Source organism: Branchiostoma lanceolatum, chromosome 2 (assembly GCF_035083965.1).
Source record: "Branchiostoma lanceolatum isolate klBraLanc5 chromosome 2, klBraLanc5.hap2, whole genome shotgun sequence".
In the NCBI taxonomy this organism is placed as follows: domain Eukaryota; kingdom Metazoa; phylum Chordata; class Leptocardii; order Amphioxiformes; family Branchiostomatidae; genus Branchiostoma; species Branchiostoma lanceolatum.
Window position 1 is genome coordinate 29,903,257 of NC_089723.1, and position 17,528 is coordinate 29,920,784.

General features: G+C 39.7%; 1 protein-coding gene across 2 annotated transcripts; it reads left to right on the top strand.

Moving 5' to 3' along the window:
* The first annotated feature begins 288 nt into the window (after window positions 1–288).
* On the top strand, window positions 289–17,431 carry LOC136428506 (intraflagellar transport protein 52 homolog). 2 transcript variants are annotated; one of them, XM_066418075.1, is made up of 14 exons: window positions 289–378; window positions 4,971–5,098; window positions 5,838–6,055; window positions 6,497–6,572; window positions 8,335–8,400; window positions 8,966–9,092; window positions 9,762–9,848; window positions 10,174–10,242; window positions 10,772–10,849; window positions 14,147–14,223; window positions 14,526–14,613; window positions 15,072–15,180; window positions 15,636–15,781; window positions 16,531–17,431. In XM_066418075.1, the coding sequence occupies exons 1-14, from the start codon at window positions 361–363 to the stop codon at window positions 16,582–16,584; spliced, it is 1,341 nt and encodes a 446-aa protein (XP_066274172.1). In that variant the 5' UTR covers window positions 289–360; the 3' UTR covers window positions 16,585–17,431. The 2 variants fall into 2 exon arrangements, with proteins under 2 accessions (XP_066274172.1, XP_066274170.1); XM_066418073.1 differs by lacking the exon at window positions 289–378 and adding an exon at window positions 1,231–1,487.
* Window positions 17,432–17,528: the final 97 nt, after the last annotated feature.

Here is a 17,528-nt window from a genome sequence, read left to right on the forward strand (position 1 = left end):
TTCGAAACATTCGTCATTTGAAATCATAAACATGCTACGGCAATCTATATTTTACATCAAGAGCTCTGATACGTCATATTTTTAGATATTATTTTGCGTTTTTGTAGTTGTTCCCTACATCAATGTTTGACCGAAATATGAATAACTAAAACATCTGCTAGTTTTACAGTTTATACCACCTCACACCAAAACGAAATGATTACTATTAGGACCTTTTCATGCCCTAAAATATTCATATTTTGATCAAAGTATCAAAAATTTATTTCAATATGAAAAAATGTATTTTCAAAACTTTTCTTTCCAAAAATTGATCGATCAATCTAGTTTCCCATCATGCTCTGCTCGCATATTTGAGAGAAAATGGCGCCGACTCCAGAGGTAAGAACTGTGCTGACCGAGAAAAACTTCATTTTCTCCTCCTTGCCAGCTCCTCGTTTGTCCTATTCAATACCTTTAAGTACATAAGTAATTTATGTTCATTCCAAGTTGGTTTGCTTTTATGTAGGGTGTCCATATGCGTAGAAATAGGAAGAATTCTGCATCATGGAAAGTGGCTCATACGTAGTTTTGGCGTCGTTTCCATGGGAATATGGTACTGTCATGGCATATCAGTTTTAAAATGCACGACAATTTTCCCTAAAAGTGTAAAAATGTTACAAACACGTTACAACATACCTTGGAAATAGTCGTTGAAGGAGTTTAGCTGAGATAATTGAAATAGATACCACCTTTACCATAAACAACGTCCTTGGTTACTGCCATACAGAGGATGAAACTTTGGGACTTACAGAAGTAGACTAGAATTTCTATATTTTTATGAAAAGTTGCTTGTTTTACAACAACATGTCATGTGCCTCTTGGGGGAACAGGTTTTCTGTGCGTGAAAAATTTCTATGTACAAAGTGACACTGACCGGTAGATATTACACGCCAACAATTGAATTTACTAAATACAGTACGTTGCGTTGTCACTTATCACCCATAACAAGTAAGTATTAACCCCGAAAGTGTCAAGGCTGATTAGACCTGCTTCACCAATACACATTCCTCATGCAAATCCCAAAACATATCTAACACTAACTTGAGGGTTGAAAAATTTCAGCTCCATACATATGCACATTACTGCTTTTGTCTATGATGTAATTATCTCATAATTGAATACGAAAAGACATCTGGTGGATGTATTTTTGTTGATAATTGCTTTTACTTTTACAACAAAGTGTGAGTACATTTTTTTCATCTCCATACGTTTCTTTTCCAGGGTACAATCAGCATTTTATGACCCGGAGTTCTTTATTTAGTCATCATCGCGAGGAGTTTAGAGGAAAATTGACAGAGAAACAGCTAGTAGTTTACGAAAAGAGCTACTGTATTTAATTAGATGATTTAAGAGCCATGTCAGCTGGTTTGAGACAAAAAGTAGGCGCAGGATTGAACTGGGATGAGCTAGAAAAGGTCCAGTTGTACAACAGTGCACCAAATCCACAGGTTGGTCCCCCCAGCAATAAGGAAACAAGACTGCAGCAACCAACATGACTTCAAGTCCACTTGTTCTAAACTATAGATTCTCTGTATGAGTCACACTAGACTGATCCCATAGCCCCACCCACCTCCGTCAAAACATTCAAATTCAAAACAAAAACATAAAAAGCGCAAACATTTGATGGACGTATACTCACTCTCTCATTGGTTGAACCGCTAATTGCCATACTATCATTGGTTGAACTACTAATTGAGATGGACAGTCAGGACTCAGGATCGCTCTATTTTTTTTCAATATTCCCAATACCAATGGACTGAGAGTAAGACCAGATGAGCTGGAAACTACTTTACTCTCACCTCTCAAATAAACGTACCGGTACGTTTATTTTTTTTCGCCTAAACATCCGCCCGGTACTTTCTTATTTTAGACGGTACGTTTATTATTTTTCCAAAAATCAGGATTTTGCTAACCAGAAATCCCTCTAAAATCGAAATTTTTGTTTTTTCTGCCCATATTTCCCCTGTATTTTTGCTAGTAATTCGCTATATTTCGGCCTAGCGGCGTTGATTTCCCCACCGCTATGACCGGCGGCGGCCTTTGTGAAATCCTTGCGGCACTCGTCATATATCGGTCGATCTCGCTATGACGTTACAAAGTTAACGTTGTTTTGGGGGGAAAATAAGACGCAACACTGACATTTCAAAATACAATTGTCATGTAAATAACTTTGACAGTCTCTGTTTACATCGTAAACCAAAGCATGCTGATCAAAAAACGTGTCGAGTAGTAAACGTTAGACTTGCACAGGGAAGAATTCGATGACCGCTATCGGTAGCGCGGCGGAAGAATAATTCGTTCACAGAAGATACATTACACGTAAAAACGACAATTATAACTTAAGTTCCCTTTTCATATGTATTTTGAGGCCGCAAAATCTAAGAACGGTACAAAACGAGCGGTAAGTTGAAGTTAAGTTGAAGTTAACAACAGCAGGTTTTGCCATCGAAACATGGCGGCGGCAACATCAGGCGTGCTTACAGTAAAACTAGCAGCATATTGCACAATACAGATTACGATCTGTAAAATGATACCGTAAACGCGTGAAAAATATCATACTTTGCGGCAACGATGGACACAGAAATCTATCTATATTTTAGGAGGGTTTGGATTTTTGAATAACTTTAAGATTTTCCAAATTTAGCGGTAAAGGGCCGTTTCTATTGTCAACATGCAATCGGTAATTTCTTCGTATTTGCGGCCTGAGACGCTGTGCTACTTTTACAGTCGAGCTCTGTTCAATATTGTGGGCTCAACCGCGGGAACTCGAAATCCGAGCGCCTCACAAAAACTTTGTTCTCAACGCTATATATGGAGCAAAAGTTCATGGACATAACCCTTTTTTGGTGTTCATATCTTTTTTTTAGGGGGATAATGTCTTTAGAAAATATGATTAGGAACAATTTAGCTATCTGATGATTTTGATTATATGTCGGTAATGATAAAAGTAATGATAAAAGATAATGAAATTCATGTTACAACAATTTTCCTTGATCACTTGCTGCAAGTTCCTAGTAGAAAATGCATATACACTGTATCATGTACATTTTCACTTGTTGAATTTGAAGCACCATGGCCCCCGGTTAGGGGTCATAGCGGGGAACCTATGCCTAATTTTTCAACATTATTATTATATTTTATCTAAGTGGCGAGGAAGATCATCATGATTTGAGCAAGCGTACAGTTATTCTGTTCAATATTCATATACTTAATAGGTATGGTCCTCAGGCATAATTGAATAGATGCAACCTACCTGCTTATTATCTTATTTCCTTCGGACAGTTGTGTGGACACAGTTTACCTCGACTGTCAATTTTGACATTTTCCGGGAGGTACTTTTATTTCAGGGGGTACTTATATTAGATTTTGAAGATTTTTCCGGGGGGTACTTATATTCCAGGGGGTACTTCTATTTGAGAGGTGAGAGTACTCATGCTGGGTTCAACTATAAAGTCTAACACAAAAGGAAAATCATTTAGTTAGAATAGGGCAGTGCTCATTCTCGTTTCTATAGCCCTTGGGCCACACAGTTGTGCAAGCACTACAGCAATTGGCTAAGCTACTGGTAAAACTGTAACTTGGATATTGTTGTACTTCAATTTTTGAGTCAACAAGCAACAATTTGCAACCAAAAGTTTTGTTGAGACAAACCAAACAAATAAATCATGCCACAGTAATTGAGTAAGCAAATGTATTACTCTAATTCACTTTATCTTCACGGTAGCAAAATTTCACGGTGTATGGAAAATTGACATTTTCACTGAACTTTAACTTCACGGTGTCGGCAAGTGAACAGGTTTTTTCACGGTGATGATAAGGTCATGGTACAGAGGTGACCGTGAAAACGGTGAACATAAAGTTACAGTGAAAGAAACAAGAATTACAGTACGTGGCCTAGTGAACAGTGGATGAAAAGTTGCAAAAAGTTAATGGCACCCCCTGTCATGTTGGTTGCTTTAGAGGTCTTGCCTGCAGGCTCTAACCGGATGGGTGTTTGGACTCTTACATAAATGTTTTCTCTCTAATATCAAAGTTGTTCTCCTTTGTGTGTAGGTGGCATTGTGACTGGTGTGGACATTTACCTGGTTTTATGGCTGTTTTAAAGTTCTTTTGGTTTCTTTTTTGTTCTAAGGTTTGGTTCACACTACAACTAACCTGTGCTCCCACATTGGAGCAGTTATATTTTTTTGAGTCATTTCTCACATTGTATATTTATATTATTATAATCATTATTATTATTGTTATTTCAAGGTTTGTTGGTATTTGTTTAGTTATTTTTATTTGTTTGTGCTAACCAAGCATTGCAGTGAGCCTTGCACAACAAAAAGCGATGTTTGTTTGTTTCTTTGTTTGTTTGTGCTTTCATTTATTCATGAAAAGCTCAAATCAACCTGCTGGCCGCTTTTCATTCAGGTCATGAGGGAAGATACAAAAGTCAGACAAAATTTAACGAAGATAAAGATTACATGCTGTCTGATGTCTAACTTAGCTAGTAAAAGACTTGTACACTCGTGGTACACTACAATTCAGGCTGAATTAGAAACTTTCCCCCTTTGAGATCATGATAGATGATTTAGCATAGTGAAGACTAGAGAATATTATGGAAAGGTATCCCTTGGCGTTTCAAACAGTAAGTAGCTGAAAACTTCAACTATTATGTAGTTTTTGTGTTGTACAGGTGTAGCTGACAGAAATGTACCCCTGGCTGGAATATACCCGGGTATATTTTGGCCAGGGGTCCATTCTTTCCTGCTACACCTGTAATACAAATCTACCACACCCGTCCAATACTTTTCCGCTGCTGCCCTCCAAATGGTTAAACCTGGAGACTATCAAATAAGAGTAGGCCTTTACCATGGTGAAAGGTACTGCATATGATGTCGGGATGGAATCCATTTTTGAAAACTTTGCTTTTTGTTTTTCGTTTGCAGGGAGCCATGGATGAAAAAGGCCAGAAAACAACCATATTGTTCGATGCCGCCAAAAGGGAGGTGTTCACTCCGAGTAACGGCTTCAAGAGCCTGAACAGGAAGCTGCGATCTTCATGGAAAATCAGCATGTATGTAGAAAACTTAATGCTAGTTTAGAGAAGAAGTCAAGCTATACATGTAGATTGTTTTATAATCAATCGCAAGAGATACTGTAAAAAGGGAAATGTTTGTGGGGATTTATTTCAATTTGCAGTAGGGAGAAGGGTTGATTACTAGTAGTTGAAACAAGGGGGTAGGCAGCCAGAAGGCAGAACATGTAATTTTTGCAGTGGTTTTGTGTTCGCGGTAAAGAGGTCACTGCAAAAAACGCGAACATAAAACCACTGCAAACATTTTTCCTTTTACAGTAATTGATACTATAGATTGCTGTGTATAGGAAATCACAAAGCTAAGTGAATTTTATTGCAACAGAAATGATTGACTTTTTATTCAGTGATACTGAAAATTTTATATGAAGTGATGTTGTTCAAAATGTATACAGTCATAGTAAGCACATATAGGGACTTCTTGCTCAGTGTGAGACATATCTCTTGCTTTGATTTGATTTGAATGAAGTTTCATTCTTCATTTAATACAACTTGAAGGTACTGGTATTGTTCACATGTAAACATCTACCTGTTAATAGAATAACCACATGTGGGTCTCATACCAGCAAAAATCTTCAATCTGTGTTATATCACTATGGTGAGATTTGTGGGTCTCATACCAGCAAAAATACCTATGGTAATAATGTATGGGTCCCATACCAGTATAATTCTTTCCTATGGTACCTGAATGGTAAAGTTGTTGTGGTGTTCTCTCTAACAGACACAGGGATGAGATTACAGAAGAGAAGATTGGGCAGGCCAGGGTCTTCATCCTGGGCGGGCCGAGGGAAAAGTTCACCGCAGCTGAGTTTGACAGCATCAAGAGATATATTGAGTCAGGTGGCAGTGTTCTGGTGATGATGGGGGAAGGTGGTGAGACCAAAACAGACACCAATATCAACTTCTTGTTGGAAGATTATGGCATCATGGTTAACAATGGTAAGTATTGATTCAAGAATTTCTGAGAATTTGCTTCCGTTCTGATTGATTATGATATAAATTGTTTCTATGAAAGGAAAATGAAATTGATAAAGCTACATTTTTGAGCAAATTAAAGCAGTGAATGTCAGTGATTTTTAACTCATGACATAAACTAATGAAAATAAGCTATTTACACTAATGCAATTTACAATGATATCATCTTGAATAAATTGAATGGATATAGGTGCTGAGAAAAAAAAGGTTTCTCTCTGTGTGTGAAATATGCACTTAGGTCTTTAACCCTGCTTAAGTAGTTTTTGCACCCAAGTCGTATTACTTATGGGGTTAAGCAGCAGGGAGGTAGTTAAGTGGAATAGCAGCTGTATGTGTTTTAATGACTGTATAAAGTTGTGTTTTAACAGCAAAATATAGCTGTGTTTATTTATGTTTTATTTGTAGATGCTGTAGTGAGAAACCACTACTACAAGTACCATCATCCAAAGGAGGCCTTGATATCAAATGGAGTCCTCAACAGGTAAACATAACTATAACTCCTCCTACATACAGTATTACTGTAGTGTACCTTTGATGAAGCTCCTGCTTTTTCCCTGCATCAACCCTTGTCCTGCTGGGCTTTTTGACGCAATTCATTTCATTGATTTCATTTCTTAATCAGGTCATTTTCCCTTGATTTTTTCTGGACTGCCGTGGCATAGTTACTTCACATTTGGTGCATTTCGCTGCGGTGTGATGCGTTTAGCTGAAAAATACCCCCAACCTGTTCATAAACAGGACCCACATACAGGCTCTGTAATGTGCAACTCCAATATATTGGGGTCCTGCAGGAGAAGGATTAAGAACTTGAAAAAGTAAAAGCTACAATCACATATTGAAATTGACATGTCATCACAATCTCAACATGTCACCCTGTACCATACATGTACAGTCAAACCTGCCCAAGGCGACCACCCGGCGGACCGAGCAAAAACGGTCGCAATGGACAGGTGGTCGCCATGAAGAGGATTCCACTCACATGTTTCCAGGTCGAGGTTTTCAAATACAGTACGTAAATGATGAAAAAATTATGTGAATTTAGACAGCATGACCCTCACCAGGTTCAATTCTCATTAACAGAAAGATCCTACAAAAATTACATTTTCCGTTATCGATGTAATAATTGTATACCGCTACATCGTGTACAAATTTTCGTCATAATTTTGACGTAACAAAACGATGGTTGCCTCGATGATCTCGCAGCGCCCTCCCGCATTCACACGTTACATTGAATAGTACACACACACACGCACATCATCGAAGTTTTAAGGCCTAAGACAGATCCCTAGAAAACGCCTGCTGGTCCCAGCCTTTTTTGGGTCGCCGACCGCTGGATGAAAGGGTCAACAAAAATTCGATCTGACAACTAAAGATGAAAACGGAACGCGAAGCTCTGTGCCACCGCATCGAAGGGTAAGTCAGTGCAGCAGAACGCACAGCGTCCAATAAAGGTTTGTGAGATTCATGGAAATAAAAAGAAAATAAGAATTTTGATTTTCACCAATAACTAGAGTATTCATAAATGTTCATACACAAAATCATCGTGTTTTACAAAGGTCAGCGGTACGCCAAATCCGGGCCGCCCGAAATCCAAGATGGCGTCGGGACCAAGGAACAACAGATGTTTTGCCCGCCGCGAAGTCATTTTTCGGCGGAATTTAGCAAGATACAGACACATTTGTGTTGAAAATACAAGAAATAGATAGTAATTTCTGTGAAATCTGACTTTTTGACGCCATGCACTACGTATTCGTTTTGAAAGTTGAGTTTAAACGGAACTGAGTTCACGTTAAACTATAAGATTACGATAGGCACAACAACATCACAAACATTTGTCTTTGCAATGTTTATAGGGGGAACGTTTTATTAAAACACTTCATGGAGGAATCGATGGTATAACATTGCTATTCCATATATTTTTGATCTTATTTTTGTCCTTCAAAGTCTTGAAAACATTTCCGTGAAATCCGACAGCAAAATGATCTGATGTCACCACACGCTTGAAAATTAGGCGACCGCCATGGGTAGGGATTGTGCTCTGTGCGGTCCCAATTCGTGGCGGTCGCGGTCGCGTTGGACGGGTGGTCGCCTTGGGCAGGCAGCTTAATGCTTGTGCCTATGGGAAAAATTTTCGGGACCGAGAAAAAGCGGTCGCCATGGCCAGGTGGTCGCGTTGAAAAGGTGGTCGCCTAGGCAGGTTTGACTGTATAATTAGAAAATAAAATCATGATTTTAAATTTCAGAGAGATCAGTCGAGCTGCAGGGAAGGCTGTGCCAGGTTCAGGGGGAGAAGACTCCAATGTGTCCCAGTAAGTGTTGTCAGATACTTCTCTCTTACCAGTATACATGCTGTATTGTTATAAACCTCAAGCTACCGGTTGCCTATGTTGTGGTTGTTGTTGTTATATGCTTTTGTGTAGGTATAGACCAAGCAGTAGGTGACCAAATTGACAGCAAAACAACAAAACAACTAAAATGCTTCAAAAATGATTACGGTGTATGTGTGGAGGTAAAGGTTAAGGTAAAAATAGTCCCATTGCCTTCTTGAGGCCGTAGGGGCAGTAGGTTGCTATCCGCTGTGTCTAGGGCATGGTATTAGAAGGCAGAGCCCACTCCTCTCCTTCCACCACCATCTTTTACCTCCCCAGCTTAAATCCGGTGCCCATTTTTACACCTGGGTGGACTGAGGAAAGGCGTGTCAAGTGCCTTTCCTAAGGAAACAATGTTTGTTAGTAACAAGGAACGCCAGCAAGCCAACCTGTGACCTCTCAATCTCATGTTTGCTTGCCTAGCCACTCAGCCATTCAATGCCACTACACAGTGTATGTGATACAAGCTATTTAGCTTGTTGACCCGTTGATTTGTATGTTTCAGGGGTTTAACGTTTGTGTACCCATATGGAGCGACCCTGAATGTTGCTAAACCCGCCGTCCCAGCCCTGTCCACCGGTACAGTGTGTTTCCCCTTGAACAGACCCATCCTGGCTCTGCATCAGTCCAAGGTAAGGTGTTTGTTTGTTTTCTTGTTTATTTGTTTCGATTGCATACGCAGTAAACCACCTCAGGGCGTCACACACCAGGTTTGTATTGAACAGTAAAGGCTGTGTACCCAGACAGACTTATTTGATCTGTTCACACACCGAGATTGACCCCTACTCTTATCTATAAGTGTGGTGGGTTGAAGGAGTAAGAGTTGTTGTAGAAAGTACAAGCTGTTCCAACTTGATGTACATGTATATATAGTGTAGCCTAGGAGTATAGGAAATACATAGAAGGAATTTTAGAAGATTTTCTGCTCAATCATAGAATTGTACTTTTAGCTCCAACTCTGAGTTGTCACCAAAAAAAAGACTGTACATTTACATGCCTTTCAGTTTGCGTTGATTTAATTTTGTGGTAAGGGAAAGATGAAGTTTTCACTGTCACAGTGGTTTTACATTAATTTTTGTAAGTTTGCCATAGCACTATGATCACATACTGTACAGTAATGGAAACAAACGTTTTTGCGGTAGATATAAGTTCGCGGGGAAGAGGTCACAGTAAAAACTGCGAACATAAAACCACTATACAAATTTTAAGGATTACAGTATCTCCAGGGCCTCTGCAAAAAAAATTGATTGTCCTGCTGTGTGTTCTTTAGCACTCAGTACATGTCTCTTGTATTTTTCCAGTACTCCAGAGGAAAGCTTGCAGTGGTGGGCTCAGTACACATGTTCAGTGATCAGTATGTCGACAAAGAAGAGAACAGTAAGATACAGGTATGTAAATTTATTCCAAACGTATGATAACTTTACCAAATTGATGTCTTGTTTATCATCCATAATCATGCATCGTCCATTGATAAGATTTGTTCTGAAGTAAAAAAGAAATTGTTGACTCATCAAGTCAGTCTTCATATTGTCATTAATAGTAGACATGTACACAAATGGTGTAGAATTGTCTCAGAACATTACTCTTACACTGATTCAAGCTGGAAGGGTCTAAGATCTTTAAGAAATACTTATCTTGAATACAAGAATGTACCAAGAATCCTGCAACAATGACTCATATTAGTCATAACTGTGATGTTCAATTTCCTCCCAGGATGTTTTGTTCCAGTGGCTGACAACAGATAACATCAAGCTGAATGCCATTGATGCTGAAGACCCAGAGGTAAGAACAGTTTTTTCTCTCACCATAATGGCATTAAGGTGAATTATAGAATAAACATTATACACTGTAGATAACTGTGGAGGACATCATATTTTATGTGGATTGAAAAAAGACTAGTGACAGTATACACATACATTTATATACTTCCTTATCATTGCAGTTTGCTACTTCTGTACAATCATGTATTTGTCCTGTTTACCTTCCCCAAGCAGGTTATGTGTTTGGTGCTGTTTGTTTTTGTGTCTGTGTGTGGACACCATAACTTAAGAAGTTTTGAGGGTTCTTATGTTGTTTGCTATGTGGGTAGGAATCGGGTAAATATAGGTCATGTACGATACTAGGCCTCCTGGCAGCTTTCTATGTTACTGCAGCGGAACTTCCTCCATTTTATGCAGATTGTCCTAATTTACATAAGGAAAACTTGTAATTTAGTTGCAGGTAGTATACATGTTTAGTTGACCTATAGTGTATATTTGACAGCAGCTCGTAACTAGTTAGTGAAGTGTATATCCTTGTCCATGATCTGTAGGTTGCAGACTACAACATGTTACCTGATACAGCCAGACTGTCCGAGAGGTTGAGAGTCTGTTTACAGGAAAGTGAAGAGGTGGGTAACTGTTCTTCTTGTAACTGTTGTCCTTCGATGTGTTGATCATGTTATGATGCTGAAACACTCATGTTATTATCTACGCCGAGGAACTCGGAGTAGATTATGTTTTCGGTTGAGCCGGATGTTGTGTGGGTCTGTATGTATGTCAAGAGCATAACTCGGGAAACCTTTAATAGATCTTCATGATATGTGGTAGGTGTGTAGTGGTTGTGCAAAGGAAGGTCAAGTTCAAAAATCGTTTACCTGGCGTTTTCCAACAGTACTGCAGCGGACTTTTAATTTTTCTGTGTTTGTATGCAGGCAAAAAAAGTGACGGAAACGTTGATGAATCTCAATGATTTTTGGTAGGTAGGAAGAGATTGTGAAAACGGAGGTCAAGTTTAAAAACGATTCATCTGGCGCTTTCCTACAGTACTGCAGCAGGCTTTGTGTGTATGAGAGTTTGTATGTCGCCAGCATAACTCGAGGAGCTGTTGACGGTTGTGCATGATATTTAGTGGATAGTTAGGGGTGTCAAAGAGGAAGGTCAAGTTCGATAATGGGCCTCCTAGCGGGTATATGAGGTACTGCAGCAGAGCTTCAACGTTTGAGGCCAAATTTTCTGGAGGCGTCAGGTTCTTGATTTTTAGGTAGTATATAGCTTCTGGGACGGCAAGTGAGTGGTGTGAATTATGGCCCCCTAGCTGCTCGTTTGGAACTGCAGTTGGAGTTTTTGTTAATACCTTTGGAAACGAATAACTTCAGCAGGGATTGAAGGATTATCATAATCTATGGCATGTGGATAGTTTCGGTGATGCTTTACATAATTGAATACTTGTCATGCAAATAAGACGATAATTTGCATAATAAATGAGGAAAGTTTATCAATCCGCCAAAAGCTTGTAGTCAAATTTCATGCAAGTGCTATGGTAATGATTTTTAAGTGGTGTACAGCTCTTGGGGCAGGTAGTAACTGATGTAAGTTTAGACCCCCTAGTGGCTTGCTTAGAACTGCAGCGGGCTTTTTTTATGTTACCTTTGGAGGCGAATAAGTCGGGTAGGGTTTGATGAATTTGCATTGCTTTGAACAGGTAGGTTATTGAGGTAATGATTAACAAATATAGACGTATGAAATTGTAATCAGGGTCTAATTAAGTGGTGAAATAGGCTTGTTTATGATTGCGTTTAAGTACCTTTTGTTGACCTATATTCAAGGACAACACCTGCTTGTCAGCAGGCCTGTGTAAATTAGATTGATGCTCTCTGGTGATCTCACTACCACCGTCCAAACTACTCTCCCGCTGGGACGGAGCTAAATCAACAAACACAGGAAAGGTCAGGCCCTGTGAGGGACTATCGTCAACTAGATAGTCCTGACGTCGTACCTGATAGGGAAACACTACTTCATTCAGCCACCTAAAGAACGCAACAACGAACTTGTCTTCCAATTTAGTCTTCATACGAGGTCAAAGTTCAGAATTCCTCCCACCCTATCATCGCTACCTACCGCCCGGGAGGGGAACTGCCGTCACCGAGAAATTGTCCTTCCTTGGCAACACGTCTTGGGTGACCATGGAAGAAATTAGAGATTCCTCTACCAATGATCTGATGGCTAAGGAAATCATTCAAAGAATCGATGTTTCAGCTACCACACGCGTTTCTGAGGCACTGGTTTGTTGTGTCCAGCAGGAGTCAGGACTAACGAGCCCGGTAAATTATGTTACCAACGTGAGGTGCACAGGAGACAGGAGAGGGGCAAAGTACACGGACTATCCTATTGTGCGAGCAGGGGGGTAACGTTCATCAGTACGCAGGACTAGAGAGTCTGTCTGATCTTTAGTGCGATAATTTGTCTGCTGGTCACTCTCACTTTCACTGTCACTCTGGTTTGAAAAACCCCTCAACGTGATCATCATCTGACACGGTCTCAGCATCGCCGTTAACGTCTGTGGTTGTGTGCGATGTTTGTGGTCCCGGATTTTTGTGACTATGTGGGCAGGTATTGGGAAGACGAAGGTCAGGGTCGATTTTGGGCCCCTGGTATGTGACCCTGGTACTTCAGCAGAACTGAACGTGCTATGGTCTTGATCCTTTGGTGTCAGGAAGCTTGTGATGTATGTAGAATTGTTGTAGCTTTGGGCCCCCTAGCAGCTTACTCTTGATCTGCAGTGACATTTTGTCAAAATCTCCTAAACGAGAATAACTGAACACAGCCACCAAACTTCAAGTCTCTTGACTATTGGTATAATCCCCTGATTATTCGGCGAAGATATGTGTTCGTGGAACTCTAGTTACTTATGTTATAGCTATATATACACAGTCAACAGTCTCTGTTTTAATGAACAACTTTCAGTACATTGTGAAGAGCTAAGTTACTTTTCAATACAGACGAAGCCACTTAATTGCACCTCGGATAAACGCACCTTCCATTTAATTGCACCGAATCCCAAAATCCCAAACCGATTCCCATTCACTGCATTGTTAGTGACTCCGCATATCTGCACCGCGCATGGTCACCAATGCCGGATAACTGCACCATTTTTTTTCAAAAATCCTTCACAAGCTAACTGAAAAGGTGCGCTAAAATCGGCAAACGCGGTACAAATGAGCCGATACCTGCCGGTGTAAAGGCGCAATACCGCCAATATGTTTAAAACTGTTTTGAGTAACAAAAGAAGGCGGTCTCCATTGACAGTTACGTTGATAGGAATCGTATGGATAGTCCCGGGCGGGTCACCCATAATCAGTAACCAAGTTTTAGTTTCAATTCCTAGTTTCATGGCGGTACATGATTTACGTAAATCAACAACTGTACCCTACGTAATGTAACACAGAAACTGTTATCCCATGAGTGGCATGTTTCAGAATGCCTCCCCTGTAACATTACGTGTGTTGTAATGCGGTAGATTGCATGGAAAAATGAAAGAATGCAAAATCTTTTAAAACAGGTTCGTAGTCATTTCCTTATTTTCAGCAAAGGGTCAATAAATAAAGTTAATAACTGAATAATGTCGTCTGTTTCCTTTGTACTAGTGTTTCTGACTAACAATACACCCCCTTGCCCATGGTGGTGCGGTCCAGCTGGGCATTTCGCATAATTGCACCAGCCGGATAATTGCACCAAAAACGCTGACAAATGGGTGGTGCAGTTAAGCGGATTCTACTGTACAATTCACACTACAAACAAATCTCTCTGAATTTGGGGCAGTTAGCTTTCAACAGTAACACAGAAATGTCTGTTAAAACACAGGAAAATCTGAATCTTTTCTGTATTAAGTAACTTCACAAATGTGTTACCTTCTAATTACCCAACAGATCCCACGGGACTTCACTCAACTGTTTGATGCTGGAATATACAAGCTGGACACAAGTGTAGTTCCAAAAGTCATCAAGTAAGTAGCCATTCAATTTTTGTTTGCATATCCGTTTTTTTATTTATTTTACCTTGACTTGTTACTTGCATGGCTTTGAGCTCAACTTATGTTTTCTGTTAATTGAAATGCATAAATTGTTGTATATTTCCGTTGCTATAATTTGTATAATTTTAGAATTGACCCCAGGAATAATAGTGATGTATCACTAATGGAGATATTAATAAACCAAACCAAACCAAACTAAAACATGCCAGGTTTGTACATTGTAAAAGTACAAGCTGCATAAGTACAGACTGAGTTTTTGATGCTTTATGTTTCAGGGCTTATGAGACGTTGAATGTGAAGCACGAGCCGTTGACTCTCATCACCCCCCAGTTCGAGACCCCCCTCCCTCCACTACAACCTGCGGTAGGTACAACAACTGGGCTAGATATTCTACATTTACTACACTGTTTCATAGTGAACTTAGTTTAACTCTCTGAAGAGCTAATTTTCCACTGGTTGTGACAAAGAAGACAGACGCTATGCACAGTATTTACAAGTTCATTGTACCGGGGAAATTCCTCTCGCTCTTTTTAAGAAGTATAACGAACAGTGGATCAATTAAGGTTTTTAGGACTACGACCCTTTCCAGTAGTGTACATGTTGGGTGAGCAACAACAGCTGGGATTTGAACTCCCAACCTCTTGGTCCAGAGGCACCTGTGGACTTTTACAAGAGAAAGACAACCTGATAAACTGACAAATTTTTGGCGACACCTCAGGAATGGCTCCTATTATATGTATTCAATCCTTTACAGGCATGTCAGCTGGTGTCATTTAGTTGTTTACAAAATTAAACAATGTTGTAAATCGTTGTTTGTACAGGTTTTCCCACCAGCGTTCCGAGAGCTGCCTGCACCGTCGTTGGATCTGTTTGATCTGGACGAAGCCTTCTCGTCTGAGAAAGTTCGCCTTGCACAGCTCACCAACAAATGTACGTATCAGTAAATGTGGTGTAGTAGAACAAACCGCACAATAACTAAATGTTATCTATGATAATTAGGATATGTAAGACGGGTTTCTCTAGAAAACAATTGCATGGGGATGTGAGGGAGTGGAGTGACGGGATGGTGTGAATTTTCTCCCCCTTCTACGGTGTGGGGTTTTAAAGTAGGCTTCTTGAGGGTGAAAATTATCGTCAGACAGGTCACAGTTGAAGACTGTGACCCAGTAGCATCCCTGGTCAATCTGAGTTTTATGCTTGTCACAGAATCTGCTTCCTGCAGCTGGTTCACCCTCTTTAGAAAAATCCCTGTAAGAGAATGTATAGAAGATTCTGAATATCATACCTTGTTGCAACATTATGCCCAAGTGTTGGTAAACAAGTCATGTATTTTTAACCTTCTACAGCAAGGGACTATAACTGGATTAAAACCTTGTTTTTTTCAGGTACTGATGATGACCTGGAGTACTATGTGCGTGAGTGTGGTGACATTTTGGGAGTAAGTCCGAAGCTTCCCCTGGACAGTAGGGACGCCAAGCACATCCTGGAGCATGTCTTCACACAGGTCGTGGAGTTCAAGAAGCTCAACCAGGTGAGTTAGATTTAAGTAGGATGGTTCAGAAAAACTGCAGTTAGAATAAAGGCTCTGCCCCTGAGGCATTGCCAAAAATCAGCAAAATCTCTGTTATCCTTGTAGACTAGGGTAGAGAAGAGTTCATTCGTCCAGGTAGGAACTCTAGTTTCCAGTTTGGGCATCTCTTAAGTTAAGTTCAGTTCAGTCCTCTCATCTTTCTGTGGATTTTCCAGAGCTCTGTAATTGTGCATCACTGGATGTCGTTGGATACGGTTGTCCAGTCTCAAAGTGTTCAGCACTATGAGAAATCTGATAGGGGGTCCAAAGTCACGTCACTTTTTCCTGAACACAAATAGACTACATGTGTATTTTTCGCCAAAACATTGTGACCGTAGCCTGTCCAGAACGCTGAATACGATAACTGGTTTAGGACAATTCAACAAGTTAGCAAAGCTGAATATCCATGTTTTCTAAATAATAAGAATGATGTCATTGATGAAAAAGTACTGCCATTTCCCACTGTTTCCGTATGTATATACTGTCACATGTGTGCATGTTCAAAACTGTAATGCCACGGTCCCAGTTGGAAAAAGGGGCCCCGCTGAGTAGATGACGGTCTTTTTATTGCACTTTCTGGCGTGACCCCTTCATGGCGTGGGACACCCTGCGACTGCCGGGCCGGAACTACACTCCCAATGCAATTAGGACCGTAGCATAAGTTGTGCGCACTTTGACCTAATGTCTATGCATTTTGTTGCTCCATGTAGGATCATGACATGGATGTGGATACCAGGGCTCACGGACCGATGCTCACAGACTAACCACAGCTCCATGCAGTCCCCACATTCACCTTTCTGAAGTAACTATCGCAGTATCAGTGCACTATAGTACTGTATGGAAGAAATAAACTGCTGTATAAAATCAAGATGTAAGATATTTTCAATTTTCAGCTATATCTAAGCAAAGATGGTTAGTTTTTTCTTACATTTGTGACATCAAAATTTCTTTCTTTGAATGGAAGAAACTACTAGTTGTAGATTATCAAAATGCGCATGACTTGTGATCACTGTCTTAAGTGGGACATTTTGTTCACTGTACATAACATGGTATGCACTGGTTAATTTGAATTGTTCCTTTTCCCTAGCAATGTATTTTACACGTACATGTATCAAAGGCTTATACCTTTAAAAAGTTAAGGGCTGGGAGGGACACTAAAATTATCCATTGATTTGTAATAATTTGTACTTAAATGCTGTTGATGGAACACTTTATGTTAGACAAAGACAATATTTGCACTTTAATGTCAACATTGTTCACAACATTTTGCAAAAGTTTCATTCCCAAATCTTTTTTTTGTCACCATCAAAATCCATGTACTACGTTGTATATCTACCATGATGAAAATCTTTCATTATATTTCACTGTATTTGGTGTGTCATCTTTGTGTAGAAAAGGAGATATTGAGTTTATTCAGAATTACACCTGTCAGGTACATTTTGTACATGTATTGGTAACCGTACTGGGAAGATATTCATAATATAAGAAGTTAGCAGCTTTTCTGCTATAAGGTGGCTCTGAAAAATGAATTGAGTATAAATGAAATGTTGTATAAACTGTGTGTAAAGCTATTGTAGGTAGTAAAGAATTAAAGCATTTAGCTGTAAAATACTTTCATTGTAGTTTTGTATTTTGTCCTTTTTGTAGACTCAAGATTAATATTGACCATCCACAGCTTCAAATTGACTAAATGAAAATTATGATGGTT